Raw genomic sequence first — 21,743 nt, 5'->3', positions numbered from 1 at the left:
GAGCTGGACAGGGGCAGTGAGGTGGGGAGTGTGAGCTGGACAGGGGCAGTGAGGTGGGGAGTGTGAGCTGGACAGGGGCAGTGAGGTGGGGAGTGTGAGCTGGACAGGGGCAGTGAGGTGGGGAGTGTGAGCTGGACAGGGGCAGTGAGGTGGGGAGTGTGAGCTGGACAGGGGCAGTGAGGTGGGGAGTGTGAGCTGGACAGGGGCAGTGAGGTGGGGAGTGTGAGCTGGACAGGGGCAGTGAGGTGGGGAGTGTGAGCTGGACAGGGGCAGTGAGGTGGGGAGTGTGAGCTGGACAGGGGCAGTGAGGTGGGGAGTGTGAGCTGGACAGGGGCAGTGAGGTGGGGAGTGTGAGCTGGACAGGGGCAGTGAGATGGGGAGTGTGAGCTGGACAGGGGCAGTGAGGTGGGGAGTGTGAGCTGGACAGGGGCAGTGAGGTGGGGAGTGTGAGTTGGACATGGGCAGTGAGGTGGGGAGTGTGAGTTGGACATGGGCAGTGAGGTGGGGAGTGTGAGTTGGACATGGGCAGTGAGGTGGGGAGTGTGAGCTGGACAGGGGCAGTGAGGTGGGGAGTGTGAGCTGGACAGGGGCAGTGAGGTGGGGAGTGTGAGCTGGACAGGGACAGTGAGCTGGACAGGGGCAGTGAGGTGGGGAGTGTGTGGAATGGAGTCGTTGGGAGTTGGAGAAAATATTGAGGGAGGAGAGATGAGATTCTGGGACTGGCTGAATGCACCGAGTGGTCGTTGACCTTCAGTCACCTGGAATCTGAATGGGAATAAAGATGGTAATAGGGGAAAGAGAGAACGTTTGAAACCTCCTGAGGAGATGGGATGAGGCTGAGGGAACAGTTCCTGCTCAATGAGAGATATTTTCACCAAGTGAGGGAAGCACATTCTACATCCAACAACAACAGCTTTTATTTGTATAGCATCATTAATGTTACAGGAGTGTTATAAAACAAAGAATGACACTGAGACACACGAGGAGATGTTCAGTCAGATGACCAAAAGCTTGAGCAAAGCGCTAGGTTTTAAGAAGTGTCTTAGAGGAGGAAAGTGCGGGAGAGAATTCCAGGACCTTGGGACCCAGGCAGCTGAAGGCACGGACACCAGTGGAGGAATGATTAAAATTGGGGGTGCTCAAGATGCCAGATATCTCAACGGGTCAAGGGTTTGGAGGGCATTAAAGATAAGGAGGGGCAGCGCCATGGGGGGATTTGAAAACAAGGGTGAGAGTTTTCAAATTCAGGTGTTGCTGGACTGGGGGCCAGTATAGGTCAGTGTGCACAGGGGTGATAGATAAATAAGAAACAAGCACCAGGCTTTTGGATGGCTTCAGGTTTACGGAGAGGACAATGTGGGTGACCTAGCAGGAGTGTGTTGGAATGGTCAGGTCTCGAGCAGACAGTGTCTAGACTCGCACACGTGAGGATTTCAGCAGCAGATGAGCTGAGCTGGGGGGTTGGCGGGGGTGGTGGTTGGGGGAAGTTGAGCAATGTTATGACTGTGGAAATAGGGGGTCTTAGTGATGGCACAACTATGAGGTTGGAAGCTCATCTCGGGGTCCGACATGACACCGAGGCAGCAAACAGCTGAATCTCAGACAGTTGCCAGGGAGAGGGATGGAGTCGGAAACGAGAGGGACAGAGTTTGGAGCAGGGACCAAAAATAATGTCTTCAGTTTTCTCAATATTTAATTGGAGGAAATTTCTGCTCATCCAGTACTGGATGCTGGATAAGCAGTTTGATAATTTAGCAACAATGGAGGTGTCGAGAGAGGTGGTGGTGAGGTAGAACCGGATGTCATCAGTGTACACGTGAAAATTAACACTGTGCTTTCAGATGATGTCGTGGGGGGCAGAGTGTAGATGAGAAATAGGAGGGGCCTGGGTTGATCCTTGGGAGAGATAACAGTGTGGGAGCAGGAAGAGAAGCCATTACAAGTGATTCTCTGGCAATGATTAGATAGATAATGGAACCAGGAGAGAGCAGAGCCACCCAGCTGGACGACAGTGGAGAGGAGTTGGAGGAGGATGGTGTGATCAACTGGGTCAAAGGCTGAGAGAGGTTGAGTGGGGAGAGTTTACCTTTGTCACAGCCATCCAGGTTACATGTACTCTCAACCCTGTGAACCTGCATCAAACCAGTCACAGATTGCACTGAACTATTAAAGGGTTAGAATAAGAACCAGGTGAGCGTCCAGACCTTGCCTGTGGATTACCTCACTGTGAGAACACAATCCATAATCGTTCCTGACAGGGAGAGACAGAGTGACTAACCCATACTCCCCTCAACAGGTCAGTGAACACAGCAGTGTGAGAGAACACTAACCCTGATGTATGTAAACACTCAGATCAGAACCTCAAGTGAGTGTGAGATTGAACAATACTCGACTTGGAGAAAGTTGAAGTGTTTTAGACCAGACGGTGTGACAGGTTGAAACAGAAGCCTTGATGGATTTTATTTCGAAATCTTTAATTCAGTGGAGGGAGTTTCTCATGTTTTTGTGTAATTCTTTCACAGATCGTAACCGGCTGAGCAGAGAAACAGTGAGGTTAGTGTAACATCCATTGTCCCTGTTTATCTTGGACGTCCTGTTAGTCTCCTGGAGTCAACATGTTTATCCCAGACTAACACAGGTCAGTGTGTTTATCCCAGACTAACACGGGTCAGCGTGTTTATCCCAGACTAACACGGGTCAGTGTGTTTATCCCAGACTAACACGGGTCAGCGTGTTTATCCCAGACTAACACAGGTCAGTGTGTTTATCCCAGACTAACACGGGTCAGTGTGTTTATCCCAGACTAACACAGGTCAGTGTGTTTATCCCAGACTAACACGGGTCAGTGTGTTTATCCCAGACTAACACGGGTCAGTGTGTTTATCCCAGACTAACACGGGTCAGTGTGTTTATCCCAGACTAACACAGGTCAGCGTGTTTATCCCAGACTAACACGGGTCAGCGTGTTTATCCCAGACTAACACGGGTCAGCGTGTTTATCCCAGACTAACACGGGTCAGTGTGTTTATCCCAGACTAACACAGGTCAGCGTGTTTATCCCAGACTAACACAGGTCAGCGTGTTTATCCCAGACTAACACGGGTCAGTGTGTTTATCCCAGACTAACACGGGTCAGTGTGTTTATCCCAGACTAACACAGGTCAGTGTGTTTATCCCAGACTAACACGGGTCAGTGTGTTTATCCCAGACTAACACAGGTCAGCGTGTTTATCCCAGACTAACACGGGTCAGTGTGTTTATCCCAGACTAACACGGGTCAGCGTGTTTATCCCAGACTAACACGGGTCAGCGTGTTTATCCCAGACTAACACGGGTCAGTGTGTTTATCCCAGACTAACACGGGTCAGTGTGTTTATCCCAGACTAACACGGGTCAGCGTGTTTATCCCAGACTAACACGGGTCAGTGTGTTTATCCCAGACTAACACGGGTCAGTGTGTTTATCCCAGACTAACACGGGTCAGTGTGTTTATCCCAGACTAACACAGGTCAGTGTGTTTATCCCAGACTAACACGGGTCAGTGTGTTTATCCCAGACTAACACGGGTCAGTGTGTTTATCCCAGACTAACACGGGTCAGTGTGTTTATCCCAGACTAACACAGGTCAGTGTGTTTATCCCAGACTAACACGGGTCAGTGTGTTTATCCCAGACTAACACGGGTCAGTGTGTTTATCCCAGACTAACACGGGTCAGTGTGTTTATCCCAGACTAACACAGGTCAGCGTGTTTATCCCAGACTAACACGGGTCAGCGTGTTTATCCCAGACTAACACGGGTCAGCGTGTTTATCCCAGACTAACACGGGTCAGTGTGTTTATCCCAGACTAACACAGGTCAGCGTGTTTATCCCAGACTAACACAGGTCAGCGTGTTTATCCCAGACTAACACGGGTCAGTGTGTTTATCCCAGACTAACACGGGTCAGTGTGTTTATCCCAGACTAACACAGGTCAGTGTGTTTATCCCAGACTAACACGGGTCAGTGTGTTTATCCCAGACTAACACAGGTCAGTGTGTTTATCCCAGACTAACACGGGTCAGTGTGTTTATCCCAGACTAACACGGGTCAGCGTGTTTATCCCAGACTAACACGGGTCAGCGTGTTTATCCCAGACTAACACGGGTCAGTGTGTTTATCCCAGACTAACACGGGTCAGTGTGTTTATCCCAGACTAACACGGGTCAGCGTGTTTATCCCAGACTAACACGGGTCAGTGTGTTTATCCCAGACTAACACGGGTCAGTGTGTTTATCCCAGACTAACACGGGTCAGTGTGTTTATCCCAGACTAACACGGGTCAGTGTGTTTATCCCAGACTAACACGGGTCAGTGTGTTTATCCCAGACTAACACGGGTCAGTGTGTTTATCCCAGACTAACACGGGTCAGTGTGTTTATCCCAGACTAACACGGGTCAGTGTGTTTATCCCAGACTAACACGGGTAGGTGTGTTTATCCCAGACTAACACAGGTCAGCGTGTTTATCCCAGACTAACACGGGTCAGCGTGTTTATCCCAGACTAACACGGGTCAGTGTGTTTATCCCAGACTAACACGGGTCAGTGTGTTTATCCCAGACTAACACGGGTCAGTGTGTTTATCCCAGACTAACACGGGACAGTGTGTTTATCCCAGACTAACACGGGTCAGTGTGTTTATCCCAGACTAACACAGGTCAGTGTGTTTATCCCAGACTAACACGGGTCAGTGTGTTTATCCCAGACTAACACGGGTCAGTGTGTTTATCCCAGACTAACACGGGTCAGTGTGTTTATCCCAGACTAACACGGGTCAGTGTGTTTACCCCAGACTAACACGGGTCAGTGTGTTTATCCCAGACTAACACGGGTCAGTGTGTTTATCCCAGACTAACACGGGTCAGTGTGTTTATCCCAGACTAACACGAGTCACATTTATGTCTTTTGTATTTTGTATTTTCCTCAGCTGATGTTTGGTGAAATGACTGGTGCCTTTGATGTCATTGGGGCTATGGTCAGCACTGTCCGAGGCCTGGACACTGACTGATCCTGTATTTTATGTTTCCAGCTCCACAGATGATCGCCTTCACCTGAGCGGAATGAGTGGTGTCAGTGACATTGTCGCCGAGCTGTTTAATCAGGGCAAATTGTCCACTGAAGGCTTGGGTCTTTCTGAGGAACAAATTAAGAAACTCACCAGGTAAAAATTGCCAATGATGCTGCATTGTAAATCCTCCTCCCCACAAACTGACATTCTCAGGCGTATGGCTATGTGTGCTGTGAAACAAATCACTCCACTTCTTCAGTAAGGCCTTATATTGTACTTACACCACCTACACCTAACCTGGGAGTGTTTGATGGGGACAGTGTAGAGGGAGCTTTACTCTGTATCTAACCCCGTGCTGTACCTGTCCTGGGAGTGTTTGATGGGGACAGTGTAGAGGGAACTTTACTCTGTATCTAACCCCGTGCTGTACCTGTCCTGGGAGTGTTTGATGGGGACAGTGTAGAGGGAGCTTTACTCTGTATCTAACCCCGTGCTGTACCTGTCCTGGGAGTGTTTGATGGGGACAGTGTAGAGGGAGCTTTACTCTGTATCTAACCCCGTGCTGTACCTGTCCTGGGAGTGTTTGATGGGGACAGTGTAGAGGGAGCTTTACTCTGTATCTAACCCCGTGCTGTACCTGTCCTGGGAGTGTTTGATGGGGACAGTGTAGAGGGAGCTTTACTCTGTATCTAACCCCGTGCTGTACCTGTCCTGGGAGTGTTTGATGGGGACAGTGTAGAGGGAGCTTTACTCTGTATCTAACCCCATGCTGTACCTGTCCTGGGAGTGTTTGATGGGGACAGTGTAGAGGGAGCTTTACTCTGTATCTAGCCCCGTGCTGTACCTGTCCTGGGAATGTTTGATGGGGACAGTGTAGAGGGAGCTTTACTCTGTATCTAACCCCGTGCTGTACCTGTCCTGGGAGTGTTTGATGGGGACAGTGTAGAGGGAGCTTTACTCTGTATCTAACCCCGTGCTGTACCTGTCCTGGGAGTGTTTGATGGGGACAGTGTAGAGGGAGCTTTACTCTGTATCTAACCCCGTGCTGTACCTGTCCTGGGAGTGTTTGATGGGGACAGTGTAGAGGGAGCTTTACTCTGTATCTAACCCTGTGCTGTACCTGTCCTGGGAGTGTTTGATGGGGACAGTGTAGAGGGAGCTTTACTCTGTATCTAACCTTGACTGTGGGTATTTCCACATCCTAATTCTCCTTATTCCCTGACACATGGACATTTTTCCTTTGTTCTCCGATGTGTAGACATTCTAAGCCTCCGAAGAGAAGTGAGCAAGAACAGAAGGAAATTCAGGAATGGATGAAACGTAAGAGACGGCAGAGACTTGAAATATATCAACAACATCGTGAAGATCTGATGAGAAAGGAACGAGCGCCATTCCACCCCAAGGAGAAGCAGGTAGTGGGCAGGGATCTTTACTATCCTTCTGCTGCTCTTCTAGACATCCAGGTCCAGAGTTCATTTCGTACTCCATTTCCTGAATTTTGTTTTTCTATTAATCATTTTTACTTTCATCGCAGAGAAAATTCACAAGCAAAGAAATTAAAGAAAATCAGAAGCAAAATGCAGTCAAAAAAAGGTATTTTTAAAGAATTCTGCGAATGTGTGTTCGTGTGTATCGTAACCCTGAGACAGACCAACTCACTGTGTATCGTAACCCTGAGACAGACCAACTCACTGTGTATCGTAACCCTGAGACTAACCAACTCACTGTGTATCGTAACCCTGAGACAGACCAACTCACTGTGTATCATAACCCTGAGACTGACCAACTCACTGTGTATCGTAACCCTGAGACAGACCAACTCACTGTGTATCGTAACCCTGAGACAGACCAACTCACTGTGTATCGTAACCCTGAGACAGACCAACTCACTGTGTATCGTAACCCTGAGACAGACCAACTCACTGTGTATCGTAACCCTGAGACAGACCAACTCACTGTGTATCGTAACCCTGAGACAGACCAACTCACTGTGTATCGTAACCCTGAGACAGACCAACTCACTGTGTATCGTAACCCTGAGACAGACCAACTCACTGTGTATCGTAACCCAGAGACTGACCAACTCACTGTGTATCGTAACCCTGAGACAGACCAACTCACTGTGTATCGTAACCCTGAGACTGACCAACTCACTGTGTGTATTGTAACCCTGAGACTGACCAACTCACTGTGTGTCATAACCCTGAGACTGACCGACTCACTGTGTATCGTAACCCTGAGACTGACCGACTCACTGTGTATCGTAACCCAGAGACTGACCAACTCACTGTGTATCGTAACCCTGAGACTGACCGACTCACTGTGTATCGTAACCCTGAGACTGACCGACTCACTGTGTATCGTAACCCTGAGACTGACCAACTCACTGTGTATTGTAACCCTGAGACTGACCAACTCACTGTGTGTCATAACCCTGAGACTGACCAACTCACTGTGTATCGTAACCCTGAGACTGACCGACTCACTGTGTATCGTAACCCTGAGACTGACCGACTCACTGTGTATCGTAACCCTGAGACTGACCGACTCACTGTGTATCGTAACCCTGAGACTGACCAACTCACTGTGTATCGTAACCCTGAGACTGACCAACTCACTGTGTATCGTAACCCTGAGACTGACCGACTCACTGTGTATCGTAACCCTGTGTTTCCAATGATGTGAAAATATGGGGTCTCCTATTTGAAATGAAGGTGAGCAGAAATGTTTTCTCTCAGAGGGTCATGAGTCTGTGGAAATTTCTTCCCCAGAGAATGTTCCGGACAGGATCAATGGATATTTTTAAGATAGAGGTCGATAGATTCTTGATTAACAATGAGGTGAAAGGTTATTGGGGGTAGGCAGAATGTGGGGTTGGGGTTACAATCAGATTAGCCATGATCTTATTGAATGGTGGAGCAGACTCGAGGGGCCGAGTGGCCTCCTCCTGCTCCTAATTCATATGTTTGTATGTTTCTGGATGAACTGTTTGCTCTGGACAAAACGGCCTCCCCCTCACTGTTCCTGTATGTAAATGATGTGCTAGAGTGGTGGACTGGTAAAGTTTGGATTGTGTTTCCCAGGCTCTCTTTGTCCTTTATTCACCTGTTATTTTCCCTTTTCTCTCCAGGGTAACGTTGGCTGAGAACCAGGAGCAGCGAACCCAGGCAGCGCTCAGCTTGATGAACGAGATGTTGTGCGACACTGTTCAGCTTCCAAACACTCGCCCCCGAGCTCTGGGAGAAAAGCCCATCAAATCAGCTCAACTCACTCAGAATCCATATAGCAGCACACCAAGAGGGTAAGTACAGGCGTGATGAACACTTAGCCTATCCAGACCCCATTGACAGGGGTTAAATAGAGGACTGACAAACGCCCGGTCAGTACTGACCATTCTCACCCCAATAGGTGGGAAAGGCCTTTTAACCCATTCGTGTGACTCCATCTGATATCCATGAATACTGTCACCTCTGTTCCATTACAGCAGCTCTTCATCCTCTTGTACAGTATTAATGGCAGCTATCACCATCCAGAATCTGAACCAAGAAACCTCATCTCCCTGACAGTAACTTTGCTGCTTTTGTCAAATGGAGAGACTCAGAGGATGTTTCCTCAGTCGCTGCTAATGATCGGCTGCCGTGTTCAGTTACCAGTAATGTACAAATGGTGTATACCCTGTGTGTGAGGTGTGTGCTAAGTGAGTATGCATACTGTGTGAATGTGTGTGCATGGACGAGCTGCGTACAGCCTTGTGTGTGCGAGCTGCATAAGATGTGTGTGCAGGCCATGTACAGTCCGTGTTTGTGCGTGCATGAACTGCAAACAGTCACTGTCCATAAGCGGTGTGCAGTTTGTGTGTGAGTCAGTCAGACACATACAGTCCATGGGTGAGTCAGGGAGGTCCATATAGTCAGTATTGGAGTCAGTGAGGTGCATGCAGCCTGGATGGCAGTCAGTGAGGTGGGTGCAGTGTGTGTGTGTGTGTGTCAGTGAGGTGGGTGCAGTGTGTGTGTGTGTGTGTGTCAGTGAGGTGGGTGCAGTGTGTGTGTGTCAGTGAGGTGGGTGCAGTGTGTGTGTGTGTGTGTCAGTGAGGTGGGTGCAGTGTGTGTGTGTGTGTGTCAGTGAGGTGGGTGCAGTGTGTGTGTGTGTGTGTGTGTCAGTGAGGTGGGTGCAGTGTGTGTGTGTCAGTGAGGTGGGTGCAGTGTGTGTGTGTGTGTGTGTCAGTGAGGTGGGTGCAGTGTGTGTGTGTGTGTGTGTCAGTGAGGTGGGTGCAGTGTGTGAGTCTGTGTCTGTGAGGTGTGCCCTCATTCTGTGTTGTGTTCCAGGAGGAATGCAGGATCACGCAGTCTGTCTGCCAGTCGGGTGGAGCGATGCTTCTCAGGCACCTATCGGGTGAAGCCAGCCCGATCGGTCTCCTCATCCCCTGGGCGAGCTCCACAGACCGGTGGGTGACCGTCGCTTCCCTTTACCTTGTCTGTTGCATGAAGTTATTGTGTCAAAGTGTTAATGGTTTCATTCAGTACCTTTCTGAATGTTTCCCACATTCACCTCCTGTATTAAACGTGTACAGGGTCACTGACCCATACTGAAATCATTGAGGCCATCTTCAGCTGCTTCATCAATGACCTTCCTTCCATCATAAGGTCAGAAGTGGGGATGTTCACTGATGATTGTACAATGTTCAGCATCATTCGCGACTCCTCAGATACTGAAGCAGTCCATGTCCAAATGCAGCAAGACCTGGACAATATCCAGGCTTGGGCTGACAAGTAGCCGGTAACATTCGCACCACACAAGTGCCAGGCAGTGACCATCTCCAACATTAGAGAATCCAATCATCGCTCCTTGGTGTTCAATGGCATTACCATCACTGAATCCCCAACTATCAACATCCTGGGGGTTACCATTGACCAGAAACTGAACTGGACTAGCCATATAAATACTGTGGTTACAAGAGCAGGTCAGAGGCTAGGGATCCTGTGACGAGTAACTCACCTCCTGACTCCCCAAATCCTGTCCACCATCTACAAGGCACAAGTCAGGAGTCACTTGCCTGGATGAGTGCAGCTCCCACAACATTCAAGAAATTTGACACCATCCCAGACAAAGCAGCCGCTTTATTGCCATCCCATCCACAAACATTCACTCTTTCCACTATCAACACACAGTAGCAGCAGTCTGTACCATCTACAAGATGCACTTCAGCAACTACCAAGGCTCCTTAGACAGCACCTTCCAAACTGCAACCTCCAGAAGGACAAGAGCAGCAGATAGATGGGATCTCCACCACCTGGAAGTTCCCCTCCAAGTCACTCACCACCCTGACTTGGAAATTTATCACCGTTCCTTCACTGTCGCTGGGTCAAAATCCTGGAACTCCCTCCCTAACAGCACTGTGGGTGTACCTACACCACATGGACTGCAGCGGTTCAAGAAGGCAGCTCACCACCACCTTCTCAAGGGCAACTAGGGGTGGGCAATAAATGCTGGACCAGCCAGTGAAGCCCACATCTCGCGAATTATTATATTTTTTAAAAGTTCAGTGTTTCACAATCTGATTCGCATCTCCATCGGGAAATTACAATCTCGCCCCAGTGTTCTGGACTAGACACTTGTGTTGCTGCAATAAAGTAAATATTATAATTCTAATCACAAAATTGTTGCAATGCAGAAGGAGGCCATTCGGCCCATTGTGTTTGCACTGGTTGCTGAATGAGCATGTGGGTGTACCTACACCACATGGACTGCAGCAATTGAATGAATGATTAAGAAAAAGCCCAGTTATTAATCTGATACAACTGTTGTGTTTCAATTAGGAACATTGAGACAAGCAGCCCAGAGAAGACCTTGCCCAGTGACTGGGAGCACATATCGTGGGCTGGTCAGACATCAAGAGGCCAGGGCTGGTAAGCATCTCACCATCGCTCGAAACCCTGGCAGCTTGACACTAGGGCCCTGGCTGCTCCATGGAGCTCAGTACCACACTGGGCAAGATCAGTAACTCAGCCTGGACTTTGCCAACTCAGTGTGGCTGCACCCTGTCCCCTTGCCAATTTAAACTGAAATTCGGGTCTCTCAAGCTCAGCACACCAATAGGTGTAGTCGATAGTGCAAGGGAGGTGCAGTCAATAGTGGAGGGGAGGTGTGGTTGATAGCGGAAGGGAGGTGTGGTCGATAGCGGAGGGGAGGTGGAGTCGATAGCGGAGGGGAGGTGGAGTCGATAGCGGAGGGGAGGTGGGGTCGATAGTGGAGGGGAGGTGTGGTCGATAGCGGAGGGGAGGTGGAGTCGATAGCGGAGGGGAGGTGGAGTCGATAGCGGAGGGGAGGTGGAGTCGATAGCGGAGGGGAGGTGGAGTCGATAGCGGAGGGGAGGTGGAGTCGATAGCGGAGGGGAGGTGGAGTCGATAGCGGAGGGGAGGTGGAGTCGATAGCGGAGGGGAGGTGTAGTTGATAGCGGAGGGGAGGTGTAGTCGATAGTGGAAGGGAGGTACAGTCGATAGTGGAGGGGAGGTGTAGTCGGGAGGTGTGGTCGATAGCGGAGGGGAGGTGTGGTCGATAGCGGAGGGGAGGTGTGGTCGATAGCGGAGGGGAGGTGTGGTCGATGGAGGAAGGGAGGTGGGGTCGATAGCGGAAGGGAGGTGGGGTCGATAGCGGAAGGGAGGTGGGGTCGATAGCGGAAGGGAGGTGGGGTCGATAGCGGAAGGGAGGTGTGGTCGATAGCGAAAGGGAGGTGGGGTCGATAGCGGAAGGGAGGTGGGGTCGATAGCGGAAGGGAGGTGGGGTCGATAGCAGAAGGGAGGTGTGGTCAATAGCGGAAGGGAGGTGGGGTCGATAGCGGAAGGGAGGTGTGGTCGATAGCGGAAGGGAGGTGGGGTCGATAGCGGAGGGGAGGTGGAGGACGAAATGTGCCAACAAATTAGAGAATTGAGTATAAAACGTAGAATAATAATCATGGAGATTTCAACTCCCCTGATACTAATTGGACAGAAGAGTTGGGTAAATGGGATAAGAGAATGGAGCTCCTACAATGTGGCAGGACTCCTTTCTAACCCAATATGTAAAAAGCTCAACAAGGCAAGATTCACAGTTGGATTTATATTCTCTGGAGTTTAAAAGAATGCGGTGATCTCATTGAAAGGTACAAGATTCTGAAGAGGGTTTGACATGGTGGATGCTGAGAGAGTGTTTCCATTGGTCGGGGAACCTAAGACATGGGGGTTAAGGCAAAATACTGTGGATGCTGGAAATCTGTAGCAAAAACTCTTCTGAAGAGTCATATGGACTCGAAACGTTAACTCTGTCTTCCTCTCCACAGATGCTGTCAGACCTGCTGAGTTTTTCCAGCAATTTTTATTTTTGCTAAAACACAGAGGAAGAATCTCAGGAAAAGGGGCCAATCATTTAGGATTGAGACGAGGAGAGCAAGGTTTGATCAGGGATAGTCAGCATGGCTTTGTCAGAGGGAGGTCATGCCTAACAAATTTGATTGAATTTTTTGAGGAGGTGACCAGGTGTGTAGATGAGGGTAGTGCAGTTGATGTAGTTTATATGGATTTCAGCAAAGCCTTTGACAAGGTCCCACATGGGAGACTTATAAAGAAGGCAAATGCACATGGGATACAGGGTAATTTTGATAAGGTGGATTCAAAATTGGCTTAGTTGTAGGAGACAGAGGGTGATGACAGAAGGATGCTTTTAGTGTCTGGAAGCCAGTGTCCAGTGGCGTACCACAGGGGTCTGTGCTGGGTCCCCTATTATTCGTCATTAATATAAACAACATAGATGACTATGTGGGGGGTAGGATTAGTAAGTTTGCGGCCGGGTGGTTAACAGTGAGGTTGAGTGTCTTGGGCTACAGGAAGATATAGACGGGATGGTCAAACGGGCAGATAAGTAGCAGATGGAATTTAACCCTGAAAATTGTGAGGCGATACACTTTGGAAGGAGTAATTTGACAAGGAATCATTCAATGAACGGCATGACACTAGGAAGTTCTGAGGAACAGAGGGAACTTGGCATGTGTGTCCATAGATCTCTGAAGGCAGAGGAGCATGTTAGTGGGGTGGTGAAAAAGGCATATGGGACACTAGCCTTTATCAATCGAGGCATAGATTACAAAAGTAGGGAGGTCATGTTGGAGTTGTATAGAACCTTGGTGAGGCCACAGCTGGAGTACTGTGTGCAGTTCTGGTCGCCACATTATAAGAAGGATGTGATTGCACTGGAGGGGGTGCAGAGGAGATTCACCAGGATGTGGCCTGGGATGAAACATTTAAGTTATGAAGAGAGGTTGGATAGACTTGAGTTGTTTTCGTTGGAGCAGAGAAGACTGAGGGGTGACCTGATGGAGGTGTACAAGATTATGAGGGGCATGGACAGGGTGGATAGGGAGCAGCTGTTCCCCTTAGTTGAAGGGTCAGTCACGAGGGGACATAAGTTCAAGGTGAGGGGCAGGAGGTTTAGGGGGGATGTGAGAAAAATCTTTTTTACCTAGAGGGTGGTGAGGGTCTGGAATGCACTGCCTGGGAGGGTGGTGGAGGCGGGTTGCCTCACATCCTTTAAAAAGTACCTGGATGGGCACTTGGCACATCATAACATTCAAGGCTATGGATCAAGTGCTGGTAAATGGGATTAGGTAGGTAGGTCAGGTGTTTCTCACGTGTTAGTGCAGACTGGATGGGCCGAAGGGCCTCTTCTGCACTGTGTGATTCTGTGAGGAGAAATTACTTCACTGGAAGGGTTGTGAATCTTTGGGATTCTTTACCCCAGAGATTTTTAGATGCTGTATCGTTGAATGCATTAAAGGCTGTGATAGACAGACTTCTGGTCTTGCAGGAAAACAAAGGATGTGGGGAGTGGGCAGGGAAGTGGAGTTGAAGCCCAGACTCAGCCATGATGGTATTGAATGGTGGAGCAGGCTCGATGGGCTGCGTGGTCTACTCCTGCTTATGTTCTCTTGATGGGGAATGAACCAGAGCAGATAAAATAAGTAAAATAAGGGGAGCATCTAGGCAATAGTGACCATATTAAGGTGGCGATAGAAAAGGAAATAAGTATGATGAAAACAATTTTAATAGATTGGAAAAAAGCTGATTTTGAAGGGCGGAGGATAGAACTTGGGAAAATAAAATGGGCAACAATATTGGCAAACTGTAATGTAGAACAACAATAGGAAACATTCAAAATGGTGATCAATTGAATGCAGGAAAATTTACTGTATATAATCATGTAAAAGTCCAGCATGTGCGAACTCCTGGATGGCAGTGTGATCCAGGGCAAACAGGTTTGCAGCTTAGGGATCTTTGGCTCAGAGACATTGGGATGGAGGTTGAGCTGCAGACACTGCGACACATCAGGGACGGGGAAAGTTACCTGGATGTTTTATACCAGGAGGCAGTCACATCATTTAGGACAGGATCTTCTGATTTGGTCAGTGGTCAGGGACAGGAGAGTGCGACTGAGTGAGGCAGGTGAGGGGACCCAGAGGACAGGAGAGTGCGACTGAGGCAGGTGAGGGGACCCAGAGGACAGGAGAGTGCGACTGAGTGAGGCAGGTGAGGGGACCCAGAGGACAGGAGTGTGAACCACTGCAATTGTCCAATAGGTTTGAGGTTCTCTCACCTTGTTTGGATAAGAGTGGGGGCTGCAGGGTGAATGAGCAAACTGATCATGGCACCGTGGGACAGGAAGTCATTCAAGTGAGGGGAGCAAAAAGGGATGTAGTGGGAGTAGGGGACAGTATAGTGAGGGGGATTGACACTGTACTCTGCAGCAAAGAGCGAGAGCCCAGACAACTGCGTAGCCTGCCTGGTGCCGGGGTTGGGGATATCTGCTCAGGACTGGAGAGGAACTTGCGGTGGGAGGGGGAATCTTACATTCAGTTTGAGGGGGAGAAGAGTGGCTCCTGGACTAGTATTTTAAGCTTAAATAAGAACAATTATGAGGGCATGAAAACACAACTAGCTAAAGTAAACTAGTAAAATTAGATTAATGGATAGGTCAATAGAGATGCAGTGGCAAACCTTTAAATAGATATTTCAGAATACACAGAATAGATATATTCCAACGAGAAAGACAAATTCCAAGGGGCAGATCCACCATCTGTGGTTAACTAAAAAAAAAAGATAGTATCAAACTTAAAGAAAACGCATATATTTGCACAAAGATGGGTGGCAGGTCAGAAGATTGGTCAGAATATAGAAAACAGCAAAGAATGACTGAAAGATTAATAAGAAGGGAAAAGTTAGAGTACGAGAGAAAGCTAGCTAGAAATATAATGACAGATAGTAAGAGGTCTTTAGATATTTAAAAATGGAAAAGAGTTAACAAAGTGATCGTTGATCCTATAGAAAGTGAGCCTGGGGAATTAATAATGGAAAATCAGGAGATGGCAGATGAATTGAACGCGTATTTTGCATCAGTCTTCACTATAGAGGATACAAGTAACATCCCAGAAACAGCTAAATATCAGGAAATGGAAGAGAAGGAGAACTCGGGAAAATTACAATCGCCAAGAAGTGGTACTGAGTAAATTGTCGGAGTTGTGGACTGACAAGTCCCCAGGTCCTAGTGTCTTAAAAGAAGTGACTAGTGAGATAGTTGATGCGTTGGATTTTATTTTTCAAAATTCCCTGGATTTGGTGAAGGTTCCATTATTATTGGAAAATAGCAAATGTAATTCCTTTATTCAAACAGGGAAGGAGACAGAAAGCAGGAAACTACAGGCCAGTTAGCTTAACATCTGTCATAGGGAAAATGTTAGAAGCCGTTATTAAAGACATTATAACAGGGAACTTAGGAAAAGTCAGGGTAATCAGGCAGAGTCAACATGGTTTTGTGAAAGAGAAATCGCATTTAACCAATTTATTGGAGTTCATTGAAGAAGTTACATGTGGATAAAGGGGAACCAGTGGATGTCCTGTATTGGATTTTTAGAAGGCATTTAATAAGGTGCCGCATCAATGGTTATTGGGGAAAATGAAAGCTCGTGGTGTAGGGAGTAACATATTAGCACGGATGGATGATCGGCTGGCTAACTAGAAACAGAGTAGGCATAAATGGGTCATTCTTTGGTTGGCAGGATGTGACGAGGGGTGAGCCACAGGAATCAGTGCTGAGACCTCAACAGTTTAGAATTTATATAAATGACTTGGATGAAGGGAAGGTATGGTTGCTAAATTTGCTGATGACATAAAGATAGGCAGGAAAATAAATTGTGCAGAGCACATAAGGAGGCTACAAAGAGATATAGATAAGTGGGCAAAGACCTGGCAAATGGAGTATAATGTGGGAAAGTGTAAATTGCCCATTTTGGCAGGAAAAATGAAAACAAAGCATTTTATCAAAATGGTGAGAGATTGCAGATCTCTGAGATACAGAGGGATCTGGGTGTCTTAGTGCATGAATCGCAAAAAGCTAGTATGAAGGTACAGCAAGTAATTAGGAAAGCAAATAAGATGTTATTGTTTATTACAAGGGAAATTGAATACAAAAGTAGGAAGGTTATACAGGGCATTTAGTAAGACCACATCTGGAGTACTGTGTACAGTCCTGTAGCAAGAGCCAAGTTTGGGCACCACGGGTGGCTCAATTGCACAGGATGGGAGGAGGAAGAGTGGAAGAGCTATAGCAGTAGGGGATTCCATAGTTAGGGGAGCAGGCAGGCTTTCCTGTGGCCGTAGGCGTGACTCCAGAATGCTATGTTGCCTCCCCGGTGCCAGGGTCAAGGATGTCACAGAGCGGCTGCAGGACATTCCCCAGGGGGAGGGCAAGCAGCCAGAGGTTGTGGTCCACATTGGGGCCAATGACATAGGAAGGAAAAGGGACATGGCCCTGAAAGCAGATTCTAGGGAGTTAGGAAGGAAATTAAAAAGCAGGACCTCAAGAACAGTGATCTCAGGATTACTCCCAGTGCCACCTGCTGATGAGCATAAGAATTGAGCAGTTCAATGTATGGCTGGAGAAATGGCATAGGAGGGAGGGCTTTAGATTTCTGACACATTGAGACCGGTTCTGGGGCAGGTGGGACCTGTACAAGAAGGACAGGTTAGTCCCAGTCCTGTTGAGGTGTAATGTTCTCGTGAGGTTTGCTAGTGCTATTGGGGAGGGTTTAAACTAGATTGGCAGGGGGATGGGAACCTGGGGGGAAATTCAGAGAGGAGAGGAGAAAAACTGGCAGTGGGAAGTAGAGAAGTATTAACTGATAAGGAGGATATATCAGAGAGTAATATCAAGGTAGATAGAATACTGAGAGAGTTTGATAGAACTAGAGTAGGCTATAGTAAGTCACTTAAATGGGGTCAGAGCAAGGGGGAAAGTTAAAAAGCCTAAATCAGGATTAATGTGCATGTATGTGAATGCATGGAGTGTGGTTAATAAGATTGGTGAACTACAGGCAAAGGTTGACAAATGGAACTATGATATTATTGCTATAACAGAGACCTGGCTCAAAGAAGGGCAGGACTGGGTGTTAAATATTCCTGGGTACAAGGTGTTTAGGAGAGACAGAAAAGGAAGGAAAGGGGAGGGGGTGGTAGTACTGATTAAAGATGGAATTACAGTACTGGATGGAGAGAGAGAGGATGTTCCAGAGGGGTCAAAGACAGAACCTCTCTGGCTAGAGGTAAGAAATGAAAAAGGTGCAATAACATTGAATAGTGCAGTGTATAGACCACCAACTAGTGGAAGGGATGTGGAGAAACAAATTTGGAAAGAGATTACAGAGAGATGCGAGAGTTATAGAGTAATCATAATGGGAGACTTCAATTATCCAAATATAGACTGGGATAGGAATAATAAAAAGGGAGAAGAGGGGCGAGAGTTCCTGAAACGTGTTCAGGGTAATTTTCTGCAGCAGTATGTTTCCAGTGGCTGAACAATGGGCCACCTCCAAAGAGATAGTATTGCAAACAATGTCAAGGTATATTCCCTTGAAGGGGAGACGTAGGACAAATAAATCTAGAACACTCTGGATGACGAGAGAGATAGAGGTGAAGATAAAAAGGAAAAAGTGAGTGTATGACAGATGTCAGGTAGAAAATACAATGGAGAATCAGACTGAATATAGAAGGACCAGAGGGGAAGTGAAAAACTAATCAGAAAAGCAAGGATGGGGCATTAAAAGAGACTGGCAGTGAACATAAAAGGAAATCTCAAGGTCTTCTATAAGCATGTAAATAATAGAAACATAGAAACTAGGAGCAGGAGTAGGCCATTCGGCCCTTTGGGCCTGCTCCACCATTCATCATGATCATGGCAGATCATCCAAGTCAATATCCTGTTCCCACTTTCTCCCCATATCCTTTGATCCCTTTCGCCCCAAGAGCTATATCTAACTCCTTCTTGAAAACATACAAAGTTTTCGCCTCAACTACTTTCTGTGGTAACGAATTCCACAGGCTCACCACTCTCTGGGTGAAGAAATTTCTCCTCATCTCAGTCCTAAATGGTCTACCCCGTATCCTCAGACTGTGATCCCTGGTTCGGGACTCCCCCACCATCGGAAACATCCTTCCTGCATCTACCCTGTCTAGTCCTGTTAGAATTTTATAGGTTTCTATGAGATCCCCCCTCATTCTTCTGAACCCCAGCGAATATAATCCTAACCGACTCAATCTTTCCTCATATGTCAGTCCAGCCATCCCAGGAATCAGTCTGGAAAACCTTCGCTGCACTCTCTCTATAGCAAGTACATCCTTCCTCAGATAAGGAGACCAAAACTGCACACAATGTTCCAGGTGTGGTCTCACCAAGGCCCTGTACAATTGCAGCAAGACATCCTTGTTCCTGTACTCGAATCCTCTGGCTATGAAGGCCAACATACCATTTGCCTTCTTTACCGCCTGCTGCACCTGCATGCTTACCTTCAGCAACTGGTGTACAAGGACACCCAGGATCGTTGTACATTCCCCTCTCTCAGTTTAAGGCCATTCAGATAATAATCTGCCTTCCTGTTTTTGCTACCAAAGTGGATAACATCACATTTATCCACATTATACTGCATCTGCCATGCATTTGCCCACTCATTCAGCTTGTCCAAATCACACTGAAGCATCTCTGCATCCTCCTCACAGCTCACCCTCTCACCCAGCTTTGTATCATCTGCAAATTTGGAGATATTACATTTAGTTCCCTCATCTAAATCATTAATATATATTGTGAATAACTGGGGTCCCAGTACCGATCCCTGCGGTACCCCACTAGTCACTGCCTGCCATTCGGAAAAAGACCCGTTTATTCCTACCCTTTGTTTCCTGTCTGCCAACCAGTTTTCTATCCATCTCAGTACACTACCCCCAATCCCATGCACTTTAATTTACACGCTAATCTCTTATGTGGGACTTTGTCAAAAGCCTTCTGGATGCTCCCCAGACTGAGGTGAGAGAGGAGGTAACTGGTACACTCGAGGATTTTACAATTGAGAAGGAGGGAGTATTAGAAAGGCTAATCTTACATAAAATAGTTAAGGTACCAGGACTGGATGAGATGCATCCGAGGACACTGAGGGAGGTGAGAGTGGAAGTTGCAGAGGCACTAGTGATAACCTTCCAGTCTTCCTTGGACACAGGGGAGGTGCCATGGACCTGGAGAATTGTGAATGTTACACCCTTGTTCAAAAAGGGGTGCAAGGATAAAGCCGACAACTACAGACCAGTCAGTTTGACCTCAGTGGTAGAGAAACTTCTGGAAACTACAGTTCAGAACAAAATCAAGAGTCGCTTTGACAAGAGCAGGATAATTAAGGAAAGCCAGCATGGATTCATTAAGGGAAGATCATTTTCAACTAACTTGTTAGAGTATTTTGAGGAGGTAACAGAGAAGGTCGATAAGGGATACGCTGTTGATGTGTATATGGATTTTCAAAAGACATTTGATATAGTGCCACACAACAGACTTATGAGTAAAAGTCTAGCTCTTGGAATAAAAGGGAAAGTAGGCACTTGGATAAGAAACTGAGTGACAGGAAACAGAGAGTAGTGGTTAATGGATGTTTTTTAGATTCAAGGAAGGTTTGTAATGGAGTTCCAAGGGTCAGTGTTGGGACCCTTGCTTTTCCTGATATATATTAATGATCTAGACCTTGGTGTACAGGACACAATTTCAAAATTTGCGGATGGTACAAAACTTGGAAGCATTGTGAACTGTGAGGAGCACAGTGTAAAACTTCAAAAGGACGTAGACAAGTTGACAGAATGGTCGGAGAGGTGTAGATGAAGTTCCATGTGGAGGAGTACGAAGTGATACATTTTGGTAGGAAGAACATGGAGAGACAATATATAATAAAGGGTACAATTCGAAAGGGGGTGCAGGAGCAGAGGGACCTGGATGTATATGTGCATAAACCATTGAAAGTGGCAGGACAGGTTGAGAGAGGAGTTAATAACACATATAGTATCCTGGGCTTTATTAATAGGGGCATAGAGTACAAGAGTACAGGACATACCCAGGGATGGTGATGCTGGTGTCTGGGACATTATCTTTAAGGTGTGATTCCGAATAGAATTTAAACTCCACCGGCTGCTGTGATGGGATTTGAATCCGTGTCTCCAGAGCATTATCCTGGGCCTCTGCACTAGCCCAGTGACAATACCACTATGTTACTGCCTCCCTTTTTATTTGCTGGAAAAACAATTTTTCTCTAACTCCCCAACCCCACATCCCTTTTGTGTGGCCTCTTCATGGGTTTGGACGGGCCAGAGGTCCTGCCCTGGGCCAGAGGTCCTGCCCTGGGCCAGAGGTCCTGCCCTGGGCCAGAGGTCCTGCCCTGGGCCAGAGGTCCTGCCCTGGGCCAGAGGTCCTGCCCTGGGCCAGAGGTCCTGCCCTGGGCCAGAGGTCCTGCCCTGGGCCAGAGGTCCTGCCCTGGGCCAGAGGTCCTGCCCTGGGCCAGAGGTCCTGCCCTGGGCCAGAGGTCCTGCCCTGGGCCAGAGGTCCTGCCCTGGGCCAGAGGTCCTGCCCTGGGCCAGAGGTCCTGCCCTGGGCCAGAGGTCCTGCCCTGGGCCAGAGGTCCTGCCCTGGGCCAGAGGTCCTGCCCTGGGCCAGAGGTCCTGCCCTGGGCCAGAGGTCCTGCCCTGGGCCAGAGGTCCTGCCCTGGGCCAGAGGTCCTGCCCTGGGCCAGAGGTCCTGCCCTGGGCCAGAGGTCCTGCCCTGGGCCAGAGGTCCTGCCCTGGGCCAGAGGTCCTGCCCTGGGCCAGAGGTCCTGCCCTGGGCCAGAGGTCCTGCCCTGGGCCAGAGGTCCTGCCCTGGGCCAGAGGTCCTGCCCTGGGCCAGAGGTCCTGCCCTGGGCCAGAGGTCCTGCCCTGGGCCAGAGGTCCTGCCCTGGGCCAGAGGTCCTGCCCTGGGCCAGAGGTCCTGCCCTGGGCCAGAGGTCCTGCCCTGGGCCAGAGGTCCTGCCCTGGGCCAGAGGTCCTGCCCTGGGCCAGAGGTCCTGCCCTGGGCCAGAGGTCCTGCCCTGGGCCAGAGGTCCTGCCCTGGGCCAGAGGTCCTGCCCTGGGCCAGAGGTCCTGCCCTGGGCCAGAGGTCCTGCCCTGGGCCAGAGGTCCTGCCCTGGGCCAGAGGTCCTGCCCTGGGCCAGAGGTCCTGCCCTGGGCCAGAGGTCCTGCCCTGGGCCAGAGGTCCTGCCCTGGGCCAGAGGTCCTGCCCTGGGCCAGAGGTCCTGCCCTGGGCCAGAGGTCCTGCCCTGGGCCAGAGGTCCTGCCC

The 21,743-nt window shown here is 48.6% G+C and overlaps 1 protein-coding gene across 1 annotated transcript in view; it reads left to right on the top strand.

Annotated features, from left to right (window-relative positions):
- Window positions 1–21,743, top strand: part of cplane1 (ciliogenesis and planar polarity effector 1) — a 178,882-nt gene that overhangs the window by 154,991 nt on the left and 2,148 nt on the right. Inside the window, exons 44-50 of the mRNA XM_078535739.1 lie at window positions 2,523–2,553; window positions 5,070–5,201; window positions 6,307–6,460; window positions 6,583–6,641; window positions 8,179–8,349; window positions 9,374–9,492; window positions 10,865–10,954. Coding sequence (XP_078391865.1) covers window positions 2,523–2,553; window positions 5,070–5,201; window positions 6,307–6,460; window positions 6,583–6,641; window positions 8,179–8,349; window positions 9,374–9,492; window positions 10,865–10,954 — 756 coding nt within the window. The remainder of the gene's footprint in view (window positions 1–2,522; window positions 2,554–5,069; window positions 5,202–6,306; window positions 6,461–6,582; window positions 6,642–8,178; window positions 8,350–9,373; window positions 9,493–10,864; window positions 10,955–21,743) is intronic.

This window comes from Cetorhinus maximus, unplaced genomic scaffold (assembly GCF_964194155.1).
Source record: "Cetorhinus maximus unplaced genomic scaffold, sCetMax3.hap1.1 HAP1_SCAFFOLD_633, whole genome shotgun sequence".
Lineage (NCBI taxonomy): Eukaryota > Metazoa > Chordata > Chondrichthyes > Lamniformes > Cetorhinidae > Cetorhinus > Cetorhinus maximus.
This window is presented reverse-complemented; position numbering and strand designations above follow the sequence as displayed.